This window comes from Hyperolius riggenbachi, chromosome 11, assembly GCF_040937935.1.
Source record: "Hyperolius riggenbachi isolate aHypRig1 chromosome 11, aHypRig1.pri, whole genome shotgun sequence".
NCBI lineage: Eukaryota > Metazoa > Chordata > Amphibia > Anura > Hyperoliidae > Hyperolius > Hyperolius riggenbachi.
In genome coordinates, this window is record NC_090656.1 from 245,331,211 (window position 1) to 245,356,762 (window position 25,552).

General features: G+C 45.0%; 1 protein-coding gene across 1 annotated transcript in view; it reads left to right on the forward strand.

Moving 5' to 3' along the window:
- The window catches only part of CCND1 (cyclin D1), a 31,705-nt gene extending 24,365 nt beyond the window's left edge, over positions 1–7,340 (forward strand). Inside the window, exon 5 of the mRNA XM_068261063.1 lies at positions 2,395–7,340. Within this exon, the coding sequence (XP_068117164.1) occupies positions 2,395–2,553 (159 nt within the window). The 3' untranslated portion in view covers positions 2,554–7,340. The remainder of the gene's footprint in view (positions 1–2,394) is intronic.
- Positions 7,341–25,552: the final 18,212 nt, after the last annotated feature.

Sequence of the window (25,552 nt, forward strand, 5' to 3'; positions counted from 1 at the left end):
CGTTTATCCCTGGCAGCTTCACTGAGAAGTGTTTACAGGTTAAACTCCACTTAATCAGGAAAAGCGTCCTGTGATACTGCTCAGCCCACTAAAGTATAAGCACACAATGGAAAGACTACTGGTATTTAAGATAGGAAATGCAATAGTCTAGAAAAAATCACTAGTAACCGGTTCCATTTCTGTTGAGTTGAGGTTCCACTGGTTGACGTAAAGGTACATACGTCCAACAAAGTGCACTATCAACACCACAACAGGATCGACACCGAGACAAACCTTTAAGGGCCCGTTTCCACTTGGGCGGTTTCCCCGCCAAATCTCCGGGGAAACTCTGCCATAGGGAACATTGGCACCGCCGGCCGAATCGTTGCGTTTCCATCCGAATTGGTGCGATTCCCATAGCCGTGCATGGCTGATGGGATTCATTTGCGTACACACAGACCCGGAAGTGCCGCCGCGCGTCTTGCTGACGCGTGCCGCACAAGTGGAAACGAGCCCTTACACAGCTTTTCTTTTCCGCGCACCAGCTAACTGAGCTTGCTAACTTCACGCAAGCGAAGCGACGGACTGCACGAGATGGTCTCATTCAAAACAAGTGTGACGTTCAAAAGGTGTTGTACACATGTGGCCAACTGCATGATATCAGCCCAACAGCTGTATGAGTTTAACCGCCTGTTATCATTCGCTCATCTAGTCGTTTGCCACTCATACACATGTCTGATTGTCGTCCGACAGACCAAAATCAGATGACAATCAGGCAGTTTGGTTAAGCATGTGCACGGGTTTAACGATTTCCCTTTTATTTTATTTTTTTGTTCTCGGTTGTACACTTTAACCTGCTGAGCGGTCTGGACGAGCTCAGCTCGTCCAACACCGCCAGAGGCTGCCGCTCAGGCCCTGCTGGGCCGATTTGCACGAAATAAAAAGCAGCACACGCAGCCGGCACTTTGCCAGCCGCATGTGCTGCCTGATCGCCGCTGCAGCGCGGCGATCCGCCGCGTGCAGCGGCGAAAGAGGGTCCCCCCAGCCGCCCGAGCCCAGCGTAGCCGGAACAAACAGTTCCGGCCAGCGCTAAGGGCTGGATCGGAGGCGGCTGACGTCAAGACGTCGGCTGACGTCCATGACGTCACTCCGCTCGTCGCCATGGCGACGAGGGAAGCGAAACACGGAGGGCCGCTCATTGCGGCCTTCCGTGTTATCTCTTGCCGCCGGAGGCGATCGGAAGATCGCCTCCGGAGCGCCCTCTAGTGGGCTTTCATGCAGCCAACTTTCAGTTGGCTGCATGAAATAGTTTTTTTTTATTTAAAAAAAACCCTCCCGCAGCCACCCTGGCGATTTAATCAGAACGCCAGGGTGGTTAAGGGAACCTGAAGTGCAAAGGATATGGAGGCTGCCATACTTATTTCTATTTAAGAAATACCTGTTGCCTGTGATTCAGACACCACTGCAGCCACATAGACCAGCAGGGCAGCCAAGCAACTTCCTTTTAAAGAGAACCTAACTTGATGATGAGGTGCCCAGTATAACTTACCTGGGTCTTCTTCCAGCGCCTGCAGTCTTCCTGGTCTCGCGCCACTGTTCCGCTCTTCTCCCTTCAGCCACTGTGCTCCTCCGAAAGCTGGCCGACTGGGCCAGTCGCAGGCTATTGGCCGCGAGCCTCCTCGATCACTTTCCCATGCCTGGAAGCATTCAGTGCATTAGCAATTTTTTGGAACTGCGTAAGTGCAGAATGCTCCCGGCCACAGGAGCACGATCAGGAGGCTTGCGGTCCAGGGCCGGCCACGCAACTTTTAGAGGAGTACAGCGGCTGAGGGGAGCAATCAAAAATCTACTTACCTGGGGCTTCCTCCAGCCCCTGGCAGCCATCTTGTGCCCTCGCCACAGCTCTGGTGGTTCCCGGTCTCCTCTGTTGCAGATGCCGACCTCGCCAGGTCGGCATCTTACTGCGCTCCCGAGTGCGGCTCACGGAGTCACATGGCATCATCCGGCTGTCCTAGAGAGCATTAAGATGCCGACCTGGCGAGGTCACCATCTGCATCGGAGAAGAATGGGAGCCACCGGAGCTGCGGCGAGGGCACAGGACGTCTGCCAGGGGCTGGAGGAAGCCCCAGGCAAGTAGATTTTTGATTTTTATTCACTTCGGACCGTCTTATGCAATAACACATGGATGTAAGCACATTATGTTAGGCAAGTGAAAGTTTGTGCAAGTAAAGTCATACTGCTCAAAAACGTAATACCCATTAACTAATTGGTCTATGATGGCTTGAGGTGTCTTCAGGGCCATTGTGGACAACATGGTGATGTGTAGCCTATGAGAATGAGGCCAGAGAAGACTTGTAGCTATGACATAGAATATTAAGTGTTGCTAATGGATTCCTCTTATCTTTGTCTTCCTAGGACTGTTTACGGGCTTGCCAGGAACAAATCGAGTTACTCCTTGAGTCAAGTTTGCGTCAAGCATCCCAACCAACAACTTGCCCCACCGACACAAAGTCCGGGGTAGAAGACACAGATCTTTCCTGCACTCCAACCGATGTCAGGGATGTGAACATCTGAGGATTGCATTGACCCAACAGAGACTTAACGGGCCACTTTTCTTTTTCCTCGGAGCTTGGAACATTGATAAACGTTTTCTGAGATGACTTATCTCCCACATGCCCAAGAAAACATAAAAAAAAAGAGACCCAAGAGCCAAACCTATGGATACACATCGCGAGCGGCCCGCCAAAAACCCGCTCTTTTATTCTACATACCTGTGACCTAAAGTAATACCCCAAAAAAACAAAAACTCTTACAAAAAACACAAAAAGAGAAAATAGTATTTGCATAAAGCCTTCGTGGGTGTTGCGCTAGAAAAAAAAGGATTTTGTTTTTTTTATATATAAGACAATAATGAGCTAGTTTTATATGACAAGTGTTTATGTCTGTATGTTGTAAAAATAGGCATTAACACAAGACAAATGTCTCCAGGGGAGGTACTAAAATTCGGTGTCCTTACATGTAAACGGCCATTTTTATTGTAGAAGAGGCTTCTAGTTAGTTAAACAAAAATTCTCTATGCTTTCTTACGACATCTATTGCTTATACGCATTCTAAGCGTCTTCATAATCTGCTTGCTATTGCATGTAGTCACTTTATATTCTCTCTTTACAATTTTTTTTTTATACCTCTTAGTTTTATATCCTCTTCACTTTATAAATGGTTATTGTAACCCATACAATAGTATATTTTAGTATAGTGCATTACTATGTTAATCATGTATGTATGGATGTGGAACGTCCGGACCTGAGGCTTGTTGGGTGTTCCAGTTTTCTCTCTCTTATGTGTGTTGTCTCAAGGCTCTAGTTTACTGCCCATATTTTACTCTATTATAAAGAGATACGGACATAGTGAACATAATATATTATATTTTTATAATCTTTGTATTTTTGTAGCTGCCTCTGTGTTTGAAGAGAAAAAAAACTGGTATCACCCAAAAAGCGTACAATCTAGAACCTTTCGGGTCCGACCTACAGTCCAAGTTGTGTGTTTTAGATTCTAAAACCATTCCATTTCAAAGCACTTTGGGTCATTTTAAGTTTTTAGAAAATAGGTTTTGTATGTGGGAATTCATGGAAAAAAAATGGAATGGTTTGGAACTACGTTGGGTAATTACGTCTTGAAAGGCAAGGGAAGTGATAACTACTATTAAGCTTAATTTGGCTTGGGTAGTCTGTGGTTTGGAATCGTTCAGGAGATGTTAACAGGCACCTCTGAAGCAGTCATATTATAGACTGAGGCCATTGTTCCTCACGAAGGTTCAAGGCCATTGTTCTTCAAGATGAGTCGAGGTCATTGTTCTTCAAGATGGTGGCCTGTATGTCCGCTAGGTAGTGGTGACATCATTGTAAGGCATAGAAGTTCCAACAATGATTTTTTTGCCCCATTTTATGATCAGGGTGTCGACTTCATTCTCAGATCAAGAACCACAGATCACCTATCCAGGTTTTAGAGAAGTGTGGTTAGAATATTTTTGCATTGGCACAGCACCATGAATTGTCTTTTGAACTTCCCGAGAAAACTGGGGGAAACGCACCAGTGTTTCAGGGTCGGCTGTGTTTAACTTTATAATGTTTGCATAAGGGCAAGTTAGATCTATGGCTTTATCTCAAGTTAATGTTAAATGGAAGATTTTTTTTTTTTTCAACACTAAACTATATAATTTATCTCTAAGGCTAAATAAATATTTATTGCAAGAGATCCTCACAAGGCCAGTATCACCTGTAACAAAAAATAATGCAATTTCCACTTTAAATATGTATTTTGTTTCTGGTGGGTCCCATCTTTTTGTCGGAGAGGAAAATTAATTTGGGGTTCCCCTGACAATAACTTTGCATTGTCGCTATGTCAAGCACTGTAAATGATTTGTGGACTCATCGTACTTGAAATTGGTTGTCTTGGCATATTTCCACCCACTTTAATATGTTCGTATCCAAAACACACACACAAAAAAAAGAAAAAATATAAAATTTGCACATTGAACCTCTCCAAGATTTTTTCTATTGTATGAAACAAAAAAAAAATACAAAAAATAGACTGAAGGGAAGTCGAGGTCTTCACGGGGAGAATGTATTGATGATTTATGTATGTGAGATGCCCTTATGGTTTTGATTGTAAAAAAAAAGAAAAAAAAGAGGAAAAAATAGAAAAAAAAAAAAAAAAGAAAGAAAAATTCAGAAAAGGAGATTAGTCTCCCGTTTTTATTAAAGCTGCTATGGATTTATGTTCCCAGCATGGTTTAAAAAATGTTAAAAACACATACAGTGCTTTCTCTGTATCTTTGTCATCGTTTTATTTTGCTGCTATAATGTTGTAGTCTTTTTTTGTTTTTGTAATGTTATATATACTGCCATTATCTTGAATTTAATTTTCTCATAGAAAATTACATTGTCAACATCCATGTTATTTTTTTTTTTTTTTTGTGGTCAGTCTTTACTTTAATGTGATTACTGCTCTAGTCCAAAAAGAAAAAAAAAGGTTCTTATTTCACAATACCTCATGTTGCATTGTGGCTGCGTTCAGACAAGATGTAATATGTCCCGGTGTCTCTTAGGCCTGCATACAGTAAGCTGTTGGTAATATGTCCCGGTGTCTCTAAGGCCTGCGTACAGTAAGCTGTTGGTAATATGTCCCGGACCCGGTGTCTCTAAGGCCTGCATACAGTAAGCTGTTGGTAATATGTCCCGGTGTCTCTAAGGCCTGCATACAGTAAGCTGTTGGTAATATGTCCCGGACCTGGTGTCTCTAAGGCCTGCATACAGTAAGCTGTTGGTAATATGTCCCGGTGTCTCTAAGGCCTGCATACAGTAAGCTGTTGGTAATATGTCCTGGACCCGGTGTCTCTAAGGCCTGCATACAGTAAGCTGTTGGTAATATGTCCCGGTGTCTCTAAGGCCTGCATACAGTAAGCTGTTGGTAATATGTCCCGGACCCGGTGTCTCTAAGGCCTGCATACAGTAAGCTGTTGGGAGCGTAATCTTTGCGCAGAGCTCCAGGATTTTGTTGTGTTTGTTATTTTTGGTATGTTCTGCAAGGAAATATAATGGCATTTTGTTTCAGCTGATCAAATCTCATTTGCATTTGGAATGTGTTTGCAAAGTTGGTGTTCACTACCTGAATATTGATTGTTTGTTGGGTGAGGTGCAACCAATAGTATGAGTTTTTGTTCCAACTAGTCTGCATGGCTCTCAATCTTGAATAACATCAGAATTTGAATGTCTTAATAATGTATGTAGAGACACGCTACATACACACTTTCAATATTTGTTGAGCCAACAAGGACTTCCTCACATTATTCCTGTGAGCATTTTGGGAGTAATCGTGAGGAGCACGAGAGGAACAATAGAGGTCAGTTGTTAGTAATCCACCATGCTGGATCACTAACCATGTCATCAAAATTGTCAGGGTCCACCTGAATTCTAAGCAATCTCTCCATGAATTTTCTCTCTGAACAGCAGTTGGCCTGCTCAAGTTTAGTGTGTCTTTGTAGCTGGACTTCTTACGCAAGCATTAGGAAGTTTTTAAAGGTTTCAGCCATTGCTATGTTTCTCTTGGGCATAGCATTCTGGTTCCATCAAAAAGTTGACACCTCAAGACTTTATTCTGGTCATGCAGAAGAGACCGTGGTTTTAGTAACAGTTAAAAATTTGGGTAACTTTTTGTGTTCTGCATTGGTGCAAGAAGCTGGAGTTAACGATTATGAGAACCCAGTGGTTCTTGAGGGACTTTTTCTAGAGGTTGCGTTGGATTGACTAGCGACAGGTTTTCCAGATTTCATGATCCTCAGTGTATGCTGGAATTTACTGTTCGGAGATGAGAGTCCATGTTTATATCCACATCTGGAGTAAACAATGCTTGTGACTTGTGGTGGATCCGTGAATTAGAATGGCTTTTGGTGCACCTCCGTTGAGGAAAAATAAGTGTTGGTTTGTTCGTAGGATGTTAATTTTGTTTTTGTTTTTTAAAAGGCTACACCACTTGATAGAACCTATTATTTTATGTTCCTTGTTTGAAAATCAACATGTCGTTTATTAGATGTGGTCCCAATTTTGGAGTGGCTGAAAAATGGCGTACCACTGCTGGGAGATTTGTCCAGGAGGTGCTTGTTGCTAAGACTGCACTCCAAAATTAATGTTTTGTTTGTTTTTTGTTTTTGTTTTCTTTTTTTTTTATAGCATATGTATGATAGCAAACTGGCTAATGCTCTTACTTGGAGGAATAAATTAGCTGGATTCTGCAAGCTGCTAAACCAAATCCAAATTTTGTGGGAACTAATATGAAAAAAATAAATTCTGAGATTCTTTGTGAATTCATTTCAGATTACTGTCAGGGTCCAGGAGTACTTGACGCATCCTATCCAAAATTCCAGGAACATTTTTGTTTCTTCATTATTTTTTTTATTTTTTACCACTTACCTCAAAAATTCTCTTGTCCACGTGACACCAATTCTTTCCAGGACCAAAATGCGATGATAGCATTGGTGGCTCCCAGTTCCTTTGTCTGTTGCTTAATTGGGACGCACGTGAACAACATCACTGTTATCTATTGTGATTTCCTGATAGGCCAAAGCCTGAGGGTGGTTCATTTGTGAAGAGATAGTAAAACTCTGTATTTTTTACAGTTCTTGGTCGTCATTTAGCATCGTTCACCTATGTGCATCTGTTTATCTCTGTCTATGGGAGCTGGTCTGAAACGCACATTGTCACCAACAGACCAGCTTATAACACGTTACTCTCCATCTATGAGTCGTATGAAACTATAATGCAAAATAAGACCTAGAAATAAATTGTGTTTAAAAAAAGCCACTACCTTGTCTGTTGCTTTATTTTATATCTCATCGGGTACTCTCATGTATGTAGTAGGGCTGTGGAGTCAATACAAAAATCGTCCGACTCAGTTTATGAAACCACCAACTCCGACTCCAGGTAACCAAAATTGCTCCCGACTCCTCAACTCCGACTCCTTAGTTTAATATGTACCAGGGCTGTGGAGTTGATAAAAAATCATCCGACTCCTCAGTTTATGAAACCACCGACGCCAGGTGCCCAAAAATTGCTCTGACTCCGATTATTTGACTTTGACTCCACAGCCCTGGTATAGCCCTGGTATATAGTGTTGGACTTTGCCTACCTGGTAATGCATCCATTGTTATGGCTATTCCCAGGTGATTAAAGATTAAACCACTACAGGACCACGTCACGCCAATGGGCATGAACGCAGTGGCTCCCCCAGGACCGCCTAACGCCGATCGGCATAAAGTCCTGGGGGAGTGTTTTGCACAAATATTGGATGACGGAGGCTCCCAGCAGTGTTTGCCGCTATGGAGACTGTTAGACGGCGAAACCGCCGTCTTTTGTGCCTGTACAGCGCAGCGCTGTACTGGGGACAGCCGTGTGACACGGCTGTCCCCTCCATTGGCTCAGGGTGATCCGCTGTCATAGGCTGAAGCCTATGACAGCCGATCAAAGTGATTGGCTGGTGGGAGGGGGGATATGTAAAATAGAAAAAAAAAACGCAATTTTATTTAAAAAATAAAATAAATATTTGTGTAAAAATAAATAAACATTGGGGAAGCGATCAGACCCCACCAACAGAGAGCTCTGTTGGTGGGGAGAAAAAGGGGGTGGGGGAATCACTTGTGTGCTGTGTCATGCGCCCTGCAACGAGGCCTTAAAGCTGCAGCGGCCAATTTAGGTAAAAATGGCCTGGTCTTTAGGGGGGTTTAACACTGCGGTCCTCACGTGGTTAATGACCGAGAAATGTGGGCACTCGGGAAATTATACCAATAATAATATATATACACACACCACATTTTTCGCACCATAAGACACATCTGACCATAAGGTGCACCTAGGTTTTAGAGTCCCAAAAAACAGGAAAAAATAATAATCTCAATCTGCTGCATCCATAGTGCAGGGCGTTTTCCCCCAAGTTGTCTCCTCTTCCTAATCTAACCCTTCTCCCCGGGTCCCAACAGAGTAGCTACAGCACCACTGTCTCCCCCTCACCCCGTCCAAGCTAAAGACTAGTGGGAGACAGGCCCCCCCACACTGTTGCTTTTGCCCCCGTTCCCCCACTGCAGTCTTCTCCCCATTACACTGGGGCTAGGTCTCCCTCCTCCATCCAAGCTAAGTGGTCCCTGTGCTATTTGCAGAGCATAAGCATAGCAGAAGCCCTCACCTCTCCAGCCGGTGTGCTCTGAGTCCTCCATCTTTTGTCTTCTTGTATCATCACTGGCACCCTATCACACCATGGCCTGGGGTCACAGAGGGGGCGTCGGCAACGATACAAGACAGGAGAAGGCACAAGACTGAGGACTCAGAGCACACCGGCTAGAGAGGTGAGGGCTTCCGCTGTGCTTATGCTCTGCAGTTCCCATGGGAATCGTTTAGCTCGGATGGAATGGGGAGGCCTAGCATCGGGATGGTTGTTGGATCACCAACCAGAATGTATTACTCTCTTCATAAGAAGCACAGTCTCTCCCCCCCCACACACACACACTTTTGGGGGAGAAAAAGTATGTCTTATAGAGCGAAAAATACAGTATATTAATAAAAAAGCAAGCGGCAAGTAGTCCAAGCTACTTACCTTCCGAATGGTTTAGTCACATAATATGATCAGATATTTGTTAAATGTTGAAATGGAGGCTGCCATAACAAGGGGTATAAATGCAAATCGCGTCTTCCCCAGTGAAGGACCCCTATACTGTCTGCATATGAAACTCACGCGGAACATTGTAACATACAGTATTTCATAGGATAAATATTCCAGGAGCTGCATTTTACAAATACTAACAGGCCAAATGAAACACCCCGCCGTATTTTAGGGATTTTTCCCAGGTCGTGAACTCTCACTGTGCCTCTGATATAGTGAGCGATGAACTCTGGATGGCTGCGGCCACAATATAAGGTCTCAGGTAGCAATATGAGGACAACCACTTTAAACTGTAGTTCCCGGGCACGGTATTGTCTCCTCCTTCTGCTCAAGCACAGTATTGGCTTCTTGGCTCCACTTCCCTTCCAAGAACAGTATTGGCTCCACCTCCTGCTCGAGCACAGTATTGGCTCCACCTCCTGCTCGAGCACAGTATTGGCTTCTTGGCTCCACTTCCCTTCCAAGAACAGTATTGGCTCCACCTTGCTCCCCAGGAACAGTATTGACTTCACCACCACTTTCCTAAGCCAGATCTAGTGCATCTCACGTCCTCCTGAACCTATATTACCTCACCTTCAGGTCCCACCAAAAGAAGATGGGGTAATGGGTTGGGAGCTTATGGTACTTTCTAGTACCATATGGCTCAGGCTTTCTGTGCAGTGGTGGCCGTACTCGGGCAGTCGTGGCTGTACTCGGGCAGTGGTGGCTGTACTCGGGCAGTCGTGGATGTACTCGGGCAGTGGTGGCTGTACTCGGGCAGTCGTGGCCGTAATCAGGCAGTCATGGCCGTACTCGGGCAGTCGTGGCCGTACTCGGGCACTGGTGGCTGTACTCGGGCAGTCGTGGCTGTACTCGGGCAGTCGTGGCCGTACTCGGGCAGTCGTGGCTGTACTCGGGCAGTGGTGGCTGTACTCGGGCAGTGGTGGATGTACTCGGGCAGTGGTGGCTGTACTCGGGCAGCTGTACTACAGCCACGACTGGAGAGCAGAGCAGCCCCAATGTTCTCATCGACAAGTCGTAGTTTTCTTCTGGGGGTCTGCGCTTGGCAACGGGGGACTAAAGGATGGCATGGAAAGCCTCCATAGGCTTTCTTATTATTATTATTGATTTATAAAGCGCCAACATATTCCGTGGCGCTGTACAAAGTAAGAAAAGAACATGGGGTACATAATACAGACACTGGTGTACACCAATATACAAAATACAGAATTGGCTACAAAATACAAAAATGATACAAAATACAGAATACTAAATACAGAATTAGTAATGACAGTGATAAAAGTAACATGATAAATAAAATGTATAAACATTTTCTTAATACACTCAGACTAGTTGCTGTTGAAATCTGATTTTTATGGTGACAATCCCGCTTTAAAGTGTACCAGAGATGAACCTTGCGTACCAAAAAGACATACGGTACGTATGTCTTTTTGTACGCAAGGTTCATCTCTGGTAGACTTTAAAGCGGGATTGTCACTATAAAAATCAGATTTCAACAGCAACTGGTCTGAGTGTATTAAGTGATAAAGATGCTAATCCTGCATTCAAAACTTTTTTTGCTGTTATGGTTTGGAGTTATTACGTACCTTACGAGCACTGGCTCTTTAATTGCCATTGCCATCAGCTGGCCAAACAGTTGCATGCTGGGCGTCTTTTTATCTATAATATATTCCTTTTCCCATTATTTCCCCTCCTTCTAATGACATAAGACAGAGCACTTCCTAGTATAGACCTCAGTGGGAGTGTCTGAAGACTCTGGGAGGAGGGCGGGCAACGAATACACAATTAGCAAGAGGAGAAGAAAAGAGTGAGGGAGGAAATGATGTCAGGATTAGCTTCATTCAAAGGTAACCAAGATGGAAACTGCCTAGAATAGGATTTTCTGCTTTTACTTTATAAAATTCCCAGGAATCATTACATAGATAGCACGATACATCCCTTATGTAAGTAGAAGTAGTATTTATCTACTTATATATGTGTTTTTTATTTCTAGGTTAGTATGGGTGTCACTTCTTCTTTAAGGGCATTGGTCTAAAATGTCAGGTGACTGGTTGGAAGACTTATGACGATCCCGTTCAAGCTTTGAATGTTCTGGGGATGTTGATGGACTGTTGGTAGCCACTATCTTAATATCATCAGTTGTTCCAGCTGGAATAAAGCGATAATCTGCTCTTTGCATCTGAAGGCACCGGTGGAGCTACTTGTGGAGTTTCTATGTACTCACAGGCTTAAAAAGCCACCATATCAGCAAAGGAAGTTTACTTTATGTAAACAAGCTACTAATGCTAATCACAAACACCGATGTAAAAGTTCCCATGTGCCCCGTATTCTACTCTTGTCTTTGCTGGGCTGTCGGAGGGGGAGACCTGTTTGAGTTTCTCCAAAGAGAAATGCCAATCAGACTTGAGGATTTTCAGAGCCCAAAGCAAAGGCCAATCTGCCAGTAGAAGATCAACCGGTGGAAATTAACCCTTATCTGGAAGCATCAAGATGCCGAGTCAATGCTGCTAGAGAGACTGGGGCCGGGCGCACACATAGCAGAAACGCTAGCGTTGCGTAAAACGCTGCGTTTTATGCAGCAGTGTCAGTCAATGGGACGCAGAAAAAAACAGAGACCTGCGATTTACAGTATGCGTATCGAGAACGCTGGTTTTGTTGCATATTAAGCAGGATCGGTGCCAAAACGCAAATAATGAAATTCTATGGTGACGCAGATGCATAGCGTTTTCTATGCGTTTTTATATGCGTTTCCCCTCGACCTAATTTTGTTTTTTGCTGTTTCTGCTTCCTGTTGTCTTTCAAGCGATTTGCATAAATAAAGATATAAAAACGCATTAAAATGCACGCACAACGCATGAAAAACGCTATGCAAACGCACCAAAAACGCACACAACATTAACATAAAAAATGACATAAAAACGCAGGCTGTCACACTGCGTACATTTGAAATCGGCGCCGGTAGACTTGGGCGCAGGATCCAGCTGTTATATGGCTGATCCTGCTTCTGCACAAGCCCCGGCCGATTTAATTACTATTCCCCCTCCAGGCCGCCATGGATAGTGGGGGAATGAAATAATTTGGCTTCCAGCGATTGCTGGAGGCCGAATTATTATGTTTTTAAGCAACTTCGGCTCTGTCTTCTGACGGAGCCGACGTTACTCACTGAGCGCTTCAATAGGAATGATTCCTATTGAAGTCTATGGAGGCGCCGGCTGCGTCCAAATCTAGCAGCGCTGAAAAGCACTGCTCCGGTCACACTATGTAGCCCAGCCTGACTCACTGAATTTGTTTTATGGAGAGGCGGCACGAGCTCCAATTAGTGTAACCGGTCCCCACCATTTAGGAGTGAAAAAAAATTCTGCCCCTCAATACCCACAAAACAAGTTTGCTTTCTTAAAACAGAAAGAATTTGCGATAATTCAGGTTGGAGTGAGCTTGAGATGTCTCCCACAATGCACCACTGCTGAATATATGCAAATTAACCATTGTACCCTTAGAAGCTAAACACACCTCCAGAACCGCTGGAATGCAATGATGTGTCAGCTTGTTAATTTGTACAGAGCCATAATAATCCAACATGCATACAGACTGTTTCGGATTGTTTGATCCTCATCAGTGCATGGCATGAATTAATTTGGCTCTATGCAGTAGGGCTTGTAACACCGAGAGGCACAGACTAACCAGCAAGCTCATGGTGACCCAGAACTCATTGGAGTGTGTACCCACGAAGTAAGGCAGCGTTGGTCTGGGGCCAATTTGGAGGGGCGAGAGGTACAGTTAACCTATTAGGCCTAGGACCCACTTGGGTGTTTTTGGCAGCATTTTTGGACCACCAGCGATTCCACAAAAACCCTTTGTCAGTGTATTTTAATGGGATTGAACCCACTAGTGTGATTGCAATTTGGGGTAATCGCAATCACAGGACATGCAGCACTTTGAGCGTGTCTACACTCAATGCTAAGTATAGAAGAGCTGCAATGCCTTGCAGCAATTTGGGGCGCGAATGTTTGTAAATATAGTTAATTATACTCACCGAGTCTGTCCGTAACCCCGCCTAGTAACAGAAGAGATCACAGGCGCTTCTCTGATTGGTTTCACTACAAGAGTGTGTGCATCAAACACCAAGTTAAACTGAGCTTCTCAGCCTTCCCCCCCTCCCTGGGGTGCAGCTACAGGGTCTCCGAGCAGTGAGAGGGCTTGGAGCTCTGTTTATGCAGCTCCCGTTTTATAAAGCTCTCCACAATCTCTCTCCCCGGTACATATCCTCACTAATCTCCAGATACAAACCCAATCGCAATCTCAGATCGGCACACGATCTTCTGTTGTCCTCCTCTAGAATCATCTCCTCACATTCACGCTTACAAGATTTTGCACGCGCTTCACCCTTTTTCTGGAATCCCCTCCCACAACACATCCGTCACTCGCCAACCTTTGTTACCTTTAATCACTCTCTAAAAACAATTTTTTTTTATCGTATACTACCCCTCCTCTTGTTTCCTCCCCATACCCTTTAGATTGTAAGCTCGCAAGGGCAGGGCTCTCTCCCCCTTTTGTGTCTTGGAAATCATTATACATTTTATGCATCATGTTACTTTTATCACGGTCATTACCAATTCTGTACTTTGTATTCTGTATGTTGTATCATTTTTGTATTTTGTCACTTATGTATCTTGTATATTGGTGTAAACCATTGTCTGTATTATGTACCCCATGTTTGTTTCTTACTTTGTACAGCACCACGGAATATGTTGGCGCTTTATAAATCAATAATAATAATAATAATGGGGGGGCCTACCCGCGGCTTCCCTGGTAAAGTGCTAAATGATGCGCAGACCAATCCCTGCAGGGCAAAATTTTGCGGTGTAATTAGCAGTGATGATCACCGGATGAAATCTGAATAGGTTTATTCAGATTTTATCCAGGTAATTAAATCACCTGTGCAGGTGGGCGAGGGGGAGGGATTAATCTTACCCATCAGACGTGGTCTTTGATCTGTCTCACGGCGCCTCCCACGATGCATTCCAAGCTGTGGTCACGTGATTACAATCACTTCCTCCTTCAACCCGGAAGAAGAAAGTGTTTGTAATCACGTGACCGCGGCTTGGAACTCGTCATTGTGGGAGGCGCCGAGGGACGGATCAAAGACAACGTCTGATGGGTAAGATTAACCCCCCTCGTCCACCAGATTTCATCTGAATACGTTTATTTGAGCATCCCTGGTACTTAGTTGTAAGACCCTGCATATTCTGGCAAGCGAAAGCAAATGCAAATTTGCATGAGCAATGCCTCTCGATTCAGCCGATATGGCCAAGTTTGCAAAGCCAGATATATCAGGTTTCAACTGGTGTTTGATGCACACACTCTTGTTGGGAAATGCTTCTCTGATTGGTCCTAGAGAAGCGTCTATGACCCCTTCTTTTAGGGGGCGGAGCTACGAACCGAAGCCGGACACCTGGTGAGTATAATGAAGATTATTAGAGAAAAACCCAACGAATTGCTAATTGGAAGAACAAGCAAGAAGTTTTAAATCAGGACGATCCCATTTATTGGCTAACTACAAATGAATAAGAATAAACAAGCTTTCGGCCTTGCAGCCTTCGTCAGGTTTACATCCTGTTAGTTTGCAAGCTGGTGGTACAGACAGCTTATATACATGCAACATCAAAGATCATTGGAAGAAGTGTACAGTGCTTTAAATCGCCGGGAAACACGTGCGCAATTGCCCTAGGAATCACTGCACACGGCGGGGCCACAGTTTAAAAACGACCGCCTAACGCCGATTGGCGTCAGCAGGTCGTTAGTGGTATAGCATGGAAGCTCGAGCGGCCTTTCCATGCCAGTTCACGAAGGGTGTCTCCATGAACAGTCTGCGAGCCGCCGATCGCGGCTCGCAGGTTAAATGTAAACACGTGGGGAAGAAATCCCAGCTGTTTACATCATACGGCGCTGCTGCACAGCATCGTCGTAAAGGAGATTGGCGATCCCCGGCCTCTGATTGGCCGGGGATCGCCGGCATCTGATAGGCTGAAGCCTATCCTAAGCAGCGCAGGACGGATATCCGTCTTCATGCCCACAGGCAAAGGTAGAGGGAGGGAAGGAAACGGAGGGCGGAAATCGCTGCGGAGGGGGGCTTTGAGGAGCCCCCCTGCTACACGCAGTAAGCCGGCGGCGATCAGACCCCCCCAGCAGGACATCCCCGTAGTGGGGAAAAAAGGGGGGAAGTCTGATCGCTCTGGCACAATCCTGATCGGTGCTGTGGGCTGGAGAGCCCGCGCAGCACAGATCACCACAGCAGAGCCTGGTCCTTAAGTGGTTAAAAGCACTGCCGCGATTTCTAGTGGGTTCTAGCCCTTAGTTTTTGAGTTGTGGAAGTGGGACGGTACACACACTAACACGGAAAGCATACAGACTCCATGCAGATAGAGTACTGGCCATCATTCACACCTCGGGCGAACGATAACCACTTAGCCACTGTGTTTTCATCATATGCCCGGGTAATACATTTTCTACATGAGGGCTAGGGGCTTCAAGAGGAACTGTCGCGAAAATCTTACAATGTAAAACACATACAAATAAGAAGCACGTTTCTCCCAGAGTAAAATGCGCCATAAATGACTTTTCTCCTATGTTGCTGTCACTTACAATAAGAAGTAAAAATCTGTCATCACCGACAGATTTTGGACTAGCCCATCTTCTCGTAGGGGGGTTCCCAGGGTTTTCTTTATTTGTAAAAGCACTTAGTGAATGGCAGTTGCTCCGTCCAACTGCCAAAAAAGTGTAAAGCGAGCAGGGAGGCTGGCCAGCATCTTTGTATAAATTTTTTTCAGTTAGGCCCCGTTCACATCACAAACGCGGATGGCCACGCATGCGGAACGCAACGCATGCGAACGCACGCCATCCGCTTTTTTGTGCGTTGCGTGGCTGATCCCATCACTGAAAAGTGAATGGGACAGCCACGCGTTTTTACAAAAAATGCGTGCAGCATGCGTTCCCGGACCGCACAGGTCCGGAACGCATGCAGTGTGAACATCAGACATTGCACTCTATGCAATGTCTGATGTCGTGCATGTCGGCCACCTGCACGCGTTTCCAAAACGCGTCTGAAAACGCGTGCAGTGTGAACGGGGCCTTAGTGTCACATAATGAAGGCGTGCGTACGTGCTCAGGGGAAGCGTTCTCGCGTAAGAACCCCTCAGACAACTGGCAGAGCACACCACCACCCTCTCTCTCTCGGCCTAACGAATATATTATCCCCCCAGGACATGACAGCTGGATTCTTGTCCCATTGCCCGCAGAGGAGGAAGAATGCACATTTCTCACACCGCTGCCATGTTTGTGAATAGCGCACCAGCAGAAGTGAGTGGGCTGTGAAGAGTCAGTGAACAGCTGGGGTGCTGAGCAGTGCAGAGAGTGTTGCTAGGCAGATGTGTGACGATATATCTCACTCTTCCGGCCTGACTTGGCCTGCTGTGTATTCAGCCACAGATATGACCTGTGTTTTCAGTGTAGACACAGGTCTTACATAACTCCCAACTGTCCCTCTTTGGGAACCCTGTCCCTCTGTCCCTCTTCCTCCTCTTTTGTCCCTCTTTCAGGACTTTGTCCCTCTTTCTATGTAAATATGTATATTTCTCTACTAAAAATGTGTTTGATTGACTCTGAACTTTATTCCCATCCTTCAAATTGATATGTTACTAATTTTAAAATATTAGTATGAAGGAAAATGAACCAGCAGAGAAAGGATCAGTGTGGTTTGAATTATAAAACAACATATTTTCCTTATAAAATCTTTATGGTATGCATGACTAGGGGGTGTAATAAGGGCGTGATCAGGGGTGTGGCAGGGGCGTGGGTTATGTGTCCCTCTTTCTCATCTCAAAAAGTTGGGAGGTATGGTTATGCGCGGTTCTCTCAGGGAATAAGGAATACATAGAGCCACAATAATGCATGCCATGCACTGATGAGGATCAACCAATCCGAAACAGTCTGTATGCATGTTGGATTATTGTGGCTCTGTACAATTACCAAGCTGACACATCATTACATTCCAGCAGTTCTGGAGGTGTGGCTAGCTTATAGGGACAACAAAGGATGATTTGCATATTCAGCAGCGATGCACTGGGAGACATCTCAAGCTCACTCCAACCTGAATTATCGCAAATACCTTCTGTTTTAAGAAGGCAAACTTCTGCTTTCTAAAATTTTAGTAAGAGGGCTTTTTGGTCCTCTGTAGCCCCTTACACACTCCTGGGAGTTTTGGTTCACCATGAGCTTGCTGGGCACTCCGTAACTACGAATAAGGAATACCGAATTCTTCTATAATTAATTGTTCCTCCAACGTGAATTGGCTTCAGTTCACTGAGACACCTTCAGTTAAAAATGAATGTTTGATCATGAGGGTCTTTGAGAAAGTTTTTGAGAAAATCGATTTTAGAGTTTCAAAGGAAAAAAGTATATATGTAAATGCGGTAAATACATTAACTGTTATTTACAGCATTTAAATGCATTTTCCTTAGAAACTTTAAAATCGATTTTCTCAAAAACTATAAGGTCTTTTTGAAAAAAATCCCCTTGTTTATATCATGTAAGGGGGCTTTCCTATTAACCTCTAAAGTCAGCGGGTTTTCAGGTTATTAATCACGGCCGTGATCACGAGCCGAATTTGGACCACGATCACCGGTGCATTTGGAACTGAATCCGTGATTGAGAGGTGATCACGAATTCGGAATCCGACCTCATGATTAGGAAAAACAGCTCCTGATCACGGGTTACCCGTGGAGAGCAACACTAATAAGGAATTGGTTGTGTAGTACAGATAACTACTAGAACATTAGTAGCAAAGAAAGTATTCTCATATTTTTATTTTCAGTGATATAGTGTTTTTTTACAACATTGCATCATTCTCTAATATTTGTAGTTTACGCACTACTCAGCATTCTAAATGATTTTACAGGGCAGCCTACTAAACTTTTGAACCCTTCTCTGCAGAGAAATAGAAAATACAGTGACTGACAGTTGAGATAACAAGCTTCAGAAGACAGAGCTCTCTGCCACTTTGAAAGCTCAACGGTTTTTTGCATAGATAACAACTGGAGTTTCTTAACTCTTCCTGTATTGGAAACAATATTAGACTTACGTCTCTGCTCCTAACGTTTTATTTCTTAGCTGTACTACACATACCAATCATTATATCATCATTTTATTTTACGCTTCAGTGTCCCTTTAAGTTATGTTTAAAGATGACAAGGCAGCAGCACTGCAGAACTAGAATTTCAGAGGACCCAGTTACATTTCCATGGAAGCAGTGGTCATATTTATTCCATGGAGCACGAGGCTGGTAATTGCGCCTAGTTACTTTTATCTGGGCGCGGGAAACACTGAGCTTGTTACTAGGCAGGTGTACTCAAGTGACAAAAGAGAATGGCGAAGTGGTGGCAGGCTCCCTCTGCTGGGGCGTAGCCGGTATTACAGCAAAGCACATGAAAGGTTCATTTTGTATCTGACTGGGTCGGTGAGATGCTGATTTTGTTATTTATTTATTTTTTATATATTTTTATATATATTTTTATAGCACTAACATCTTCCATAGCGCTGTACATAGTACAAAACAAATAGTGAGGAACATGGATATGTTACGGCCAGTTTGGTCACTTCGAGTTCTGGCCGGTCAATCTGCGAAGTGGCCACGGCGCTGTGGCCAATGTCCGAAATGAGCCGAATCCTGGCAGCTCCGATCATTTTCCCCGGCGCTGGCTCCGCCCCCTGCCTCCCTGCTATTGGCTTTTGACAGCCGGGGGACACATGCGTCCCCCCCAGAGTCGTTCGTGGCTGCAGGAAAGCAGAGGCAGGAAAGCAGGAATTCGTTCATCCCATGCTAAAAGAAGCAATGTCTGCAGTGCTCCCCGCTCTGCTTTCCTGCAGCCACGAACAACTCGGGAGAGGGGGGGACTCGTGTGTCTCCGGCTGACTGAAAGCCGATAGCAGGGAGGCAGGGGGCGGAGCCAGCACTGGGGAAAATGATCGGAGCCGCTAGGATTTGGCTCATTTCGGACATTGGCCGCAGCGCAGGGGCCACTTCGCACACAGTGGCCAAACTTCGGGTTCTGGCCGTAACATATACATACACAACTAGGACATCCAGAAATACAAATACATAACACTAGGAGGCGTTGGCGGGGCTACATTGGGGCATGCTGAGGCACTGCCACCCCCCCCCCCCCCCGGAAATCAGTGTGCCCCTCCTAAGTGCTCCCTCTACTACATACAGTTCACTGTTTCCAGGCTCCAGAAGCATACACTGAACAGGATAGGGTCTGTAAAAAACCTCCAAGTCAGCCTGAGTCTATGTAAGCGTTAAAACCAAGGGTCTTATCTATTTGCTATAAATACCCCACAATCCTTGCAAGATCCCTTGTAATGAATGTATCAGGATGACACTTATATTTGCAAATAAAAAAAAAAAATACCTCCTTCTGATTGTATGTTCTAACATTGTCAGTCAACAGGAAGGCTTTGTTCACAGTATAAATCGCAAGCGCGATCGCAAGCACTGAGCGGTTTTGTGCGCAATTTTTTTTCAAGTGATTCCCGGCGTTTTCTGAGTGTTGGGTGACTTTCTGTAGGCACTTTTTTCAAGCGATTTTGATGAACGATTGAGATTTTCACTTCCCGACGTCAGTCAGGAAGTGAACTCTTTGACCCGGAAAAGAATAAATACAATGGGCTTGATTCACAAAGCGGTGCTAACCTACTTAGCACGTCTAAAGTCTTTAGACGCGCTAACCAGGGTGCTAAGTAGGTTAGCACCGGATTTCTCAATCAGATCGTGCGCTAACTTTGCGCGCGCAAAGTTTTACGCGCGCAAAGTTTTACGCGCGCTAAGTCCCATAGGCTTTAATGGGCACTTCGCGCGGTGCGCCCTGTGCTCTGTGCAGTACGCGCATAAAGTTTTACGCGCATAAAGTTTTGTGCGCGTAAAGTTTTATGCGCGAAAAGCTTGTTTAGACGTGCTAAGGGGGTTTTCACAGGCGTGCTAACAGTTAGTACCGCTTTGTGAATCAAGCCCAATGTATTTATTCATAAAAGCGCTCAGGAAATCGCCATACAAATCACTTTTTCAAGCGCTTTGTTATTTCCCTATACCTTCCATTGAGCCAAAGTGCTCAGAAAGTGGTACAGGCAGCGCTTTTGGAAGCGGATCGCAGTCGAACCGCTCAGATGTGAACACTCTCATAGGGAATCATTGCACAAACTCTTTTAGGGCAATTTCTAAAATCGCCAGTGCTTAAAGAAATACGCAAACGCTCATAGTGTGAATAAGCCTGAATAGACTGCAGAAGGCTTACTAGCTGAAAGCTTATTGTTTTTCTTATACATTAGCCAATAAATGGTATTATCCTGATTCAAAACTTACTGTGTGTAAAATACAATCTCTAGGCTGCAGCAATGCTTAGCTACTAAGATAAGGGATTACACACAAAGTGTTTCTCTCCCTCCTGTCTCTTCCCCCTCCCCTTGCTTGTAGAGTAGTCAGCCACAGGCTGGGGGCTGGAATGATTTGTCTGTGATCTGTCCACACAGCTTGCTAGCAAGTAAGGATTAAAGCATGCCAGCCAAGTATATCTGTAGGTAACTTGTCTTCCATAATAGCACCTTCATTTGGCCAATCTGATCTGCTCAAAATCCTGATTGTGATGGATAAATGTTGGATTATTGTGGCTCGGTACAATGAACAAGCTGACACATCATTGCATTCCAGCGGTTCTGGAGGTGTGGCTAGCTTACAGGGACAACAAAGAGATGATTTGCATATTCAGCAGTGATGCATTGTGGGAGACCTCAGAGCTTAAGCCAACCTAAATAATCGCAAATACCTTCTGTTTTGCATAACATTTTAGTATGGAGGCTTTTTGGTCCTTTGTAGCCACTTATACACTACTAGGCGTTCTGGTTCACCAGGAGCTTGCTGGGTAATCTGTAAATTTGTATGCAAGTGACTAGAATCTCATTGACCACCTGTGTTAGTGGCAATGCTATAAGACTGCAGAAGTCTATACTGAGTCCTTCTACTTTCGCTCTATGGGTTCTGCAGCACGATGAGTCGTATGGAAGGTCCCTGGCGACGCTCCCGGAGTAACTTCTCTCAAAGTGATGCTCTGCTGAAACTTGGAGTTTACTTGGCCTGAGATCCTACATGTGTGACTCAGCAGTAACCCACCAGCTTCCTGGAGCTGGCCTGCCACCGCTTTGCTGTTCCCCCCTTTGTTAGCCCTCCTCTTGAGCTTCTGGAAGGCCAGGGTTATGGGTCAGCATTGCGTCGTCCACAAAAACTTTGCTGACTTCCATGCTGATAAAGAATGACGGAGCTTCAAGGCTCTTTTCTCAGAAAGCCTGAAAAGAAGCTCCTAACCAATAAGGAGAATTTTACTGAATCAACAACAACAACGAAACATTTGTAAATCGCTTTTCTCCCCGAGGACCTAAAGCGTACAAGCTTGTCTCAGATCAATATATAGTGATGTGTACAGGGGGAAAGTTATGTGATCATAAATGCCAGACTAAATTGGTGGCTTTCCAGTTTTGATTTAAATGCCCATAGGGTTGGAGCTATCTTGATTGGGTGTGGCAAGGCATTCCAAATGGTAGGCGCAGCATGACAGAAGGCTCTGACTCTAAAGGCTTTGCGTTAGACTGGGGTGTTTAACCATTTCTGCCGCCCAGACGTGATGCTCACGTCCGGGCGGCTGCTCTGCTGCGGTGCCGCGCTTCGGCGCGATAGCGGGCGCGCCTCCGTGCTGTCCCCCGGTAGCCCTGGGATCAGTGAACGGGAACATGGTTCCCGATCACTGATCTGTGTCCCCAGCAGAAAAACCGAAGCGCTCTTACAAGAGGCTTCAGTCTTTCTGCATGTAAAAATTTCCCATTCCTCCTTGTGCTTCCGGTTAGCAAGAAGCATAGGGAGAAAAAAAAACCTCAAGGTGGCCATCTTGTGGCCAAATAGTAAAACTGCATCTACATATTTTTTACATTACAATTTACACATATAATAACATTAAAAATTAAGTTTTTCCCACACCAAAATATTACCCAAATAAAATGTTTAATGGAAAAAAAAATTACATAAAAAACAAACAAACAAACACAAATAGTTACCTAAGGGTCTGACCTTTTTAAATATGCATTTGAAGGGGTATACTACGAACATTTTTTAAATTATAAGCTTGTAAATAGTGATGGACGCAAAACGGAAACAATGCACCTTTATTTCCAAATAAAATATTGGTGCCATACATTGTGATAGGGACAAAATTTAAATGGTGTCATAACCAAGACAAACGGGCAAATAAAATACATAGGTTTTAATTATGGTAGCGTGAATTATTTTAAAGCTATAGTGGCCGAAAACTGAGAAATAATGATTTTTTTCCATTTTTTTCTTATTAATCCTGTTAAAATGCATTTATAAAAAAATAATTCTTAGCAAAATGTTCCACCCAAAGAAAGCCTAAGATATAGATCAATAAATTGTGATAAGTAGTGATAAAGTTATTAGCGAATGAATGGGAGGTGAAAATTGCTCTGATGCATAAGGTGAAAAATCCCCGTGGGCTGAAATGGTTAAAGGGAGTCTGAAGCCAAATTAAAAACAAACAACAGATACTTACCTAAGGAGAGGGTAGGCTCTGGGTCCTATAAAACCTTCCCATTCTCCTCATGGTCCCTGCGTTCTCCTGCAGGTTCCCCTGTTAGCAGTCTACGAACGATCGGTCGACTGCTCTCTTCCACCTTGGTTGATCTTCAGAAGTCTTCGGCCCTGTACTGCGCACACGTGAACTTCCTCACCCGCACACTCGCACATGTGCAGTACAAAGCCTCCGGTGTTCTGGAGAAGACTTCCAAGGCCTACCACAGTGGAAGAAGTGAGAAGCCTACCGGAGAATGAGGACACCGTGAGGAGAACCGGAAGGCTCTATAGGACCCAAAGCCTTCCCTCTACTTAAGTATCTGTTTTTTTGTTGTTGTTTTTCCCCTTCAGCTTTGCTTTGAAGAGACTCTGTAACAAAAAAGCATCCCCTGGGGGGTACTCACCTCGGTAGGGTCCCAATGAGGCTTCCCCGTCCCCTGTAGCTACAGGCTATCAGCGCTGGCTCCCCCGAAGTGTCCCGGAATGCTCCCCCGACAAGCCTGACAAGCGCTGATAAATTTACCTCTCCTGGCTCCAGTGGGGGCGCTGTTGCAGCTCTCAGCACGGAGATAGGCGGAAATAGCCGATCTCTGTCTGGTCCGCTCTACTACGCAGGTGCAGGAGACTTGCGCCTGCGCAGTAGAGCGGCCCGACAGCGATTGGCTATTTCCGCTTATCTCCGTGCTGAGAGCCGATACTGCGCCAGCGCTGGAGCCGGGAAGGTAAATATTTTCATCCCCGCTATTCGGAGGGGCACAGCAAGACCGCCGTGGGACACAGGAAGATGGGGGAAGCCTTGATAGGATCCGGAGGCTTCCTGCACCCCGAGGTGAGTACCCCCCCGGGGGAACTTTTTTTATTTACAGGTTTTCTGTAAGTTATTAGATCCTTCTGATCTGAGGTTGTTGGTGGTGTGACGCAGTTGCAACAAATCCTTCAGGTATCAGGAGCTTAGGTCGTGTAGGGATTTGGCAATTTTGAAGAGGATTCTCCATTTATGGATAGCCAGTGAGTAAAGGCTTGGTGTTATGTGGCAATGGCGGGGTTGGCTTGTTAGTCTTGTGGCAGTATTCTGAACAAATTGCAGCTGGTGTAGGTCTTTATTCGGACCTGCATAGAGGGTGTTGCAATAGTCCAGCCGGGATGTGATGAAGGCAGCATGAACTAGGGTTGGAAGATCCTCCGAAGGAATGAGGCAATTTATTTTATTTCCTTAGATAGAAATGTGAAGATCGGCTGTGTTATTGTACTCTAAGGGCCCGTTTCCACTATAGCGTATAAATCGCCGGCAAGTCACCGCAGGCGAAATCGCATGCGGGTGCGATTATGCATGCGTTTTTTGCAGCGATTTCGCATAGGTTAGGGTGATGCGATTTTAACCATGTCCCTGCCTGTGTGAATTAACACGGGTACCTATGCGAAATCGCATGCGAATTCGCGGCAAAAAACGCATAGGGAAAACGCATGCGATTTCCCTATTAAATACGTTGTGTGCGATTCGCCTGCATTCCACACGCAAGCGAATTCTGAGGGCTCTGCCGTGCAGAAAAATCCTGCACAGAAAAACGCACAGCAAAACTGACAAGTGGAAACAGTCCCATTCACTTGTATTGGCTGTGCGAATCCGCATGCGGGCAACGCATGCGGATTCGCGATAGTGGAAACAGGCCCTTAAGCATGTTAGTGTCCTTCATGCCTCCCAACTTACTTTCTGGGATGAGATGGAAACGGAAGACACGCCCTCCACCACACCTTCATCACTTCCTGCCAGGTACTCCGCCCCTGAGTAGGGATGGTCAATAAGATGTAAATAGTTCTGAGTCGACGTAGGATTATGCAAATTTTGAAAACACATTTATGCAGCTTGAGAATGGTCCAATCAAATCTTGCCAAAGTGAAATTCAGTAGCCATTTTCAAGTTGTATAAATTTGCATATAGAATTTGCATAATCTTACAAACCACAAAAAAATGGTACATTTAAAAATACATGTAAACACATACAAATAAGAAGCAGGGCCGGTTTTCGCATGAAGCAAGGTGAAACATTTGCATCAGGCGGCAGAGATTACAGGGCAGCATGTTTGTGCTGTGTGTGCCTGACTGAGGAGGAATGGAGTGGCTGAGGGTGAGCAGTGTGTTTCTAACAGACTCACAGCCAGCCAGTGGGCGTTTGTGTTGAGCTGCAGCATGTCATGTGAGGACATTAAAGCAGTGTAAATTGTCAGGTGCTGTGCGATCATTCCACATCGGGGGTGGAGGGGGGGCGGGACATCCACACAAGATTACTTCAAGCAGCAAAAAGTCTAGAACCGGCCCTGATAAGAAGTATGTTTGTTTCAGAATAAAATAAGCTATAAATTACATTTTCCCCAATTTTTGTTAGTAGAAATCTGACAGAACTGACATGTTTTTGACTAGTCCATCTCTTCATGGGGGATACCCAGTATTTATTTTTTTCTTTGCAAAACCAGTTGGACAGAGCAACTGCTGCTCACTAAGAAAACCCTGAGATTCCCCCATGAGGAGATGGGCTAGTCCAGGCCCAGATTTACATCACAGGAGCCTATAGGCTCAGATGTCCTGGTATCCAAGACTCCGCCCTCCATGAACCTACAAACCCCCACCTAACTGCACCGCAAGTGTGCTGGCTGTTCCAGCTGTCACTTCTCCCTTACTTC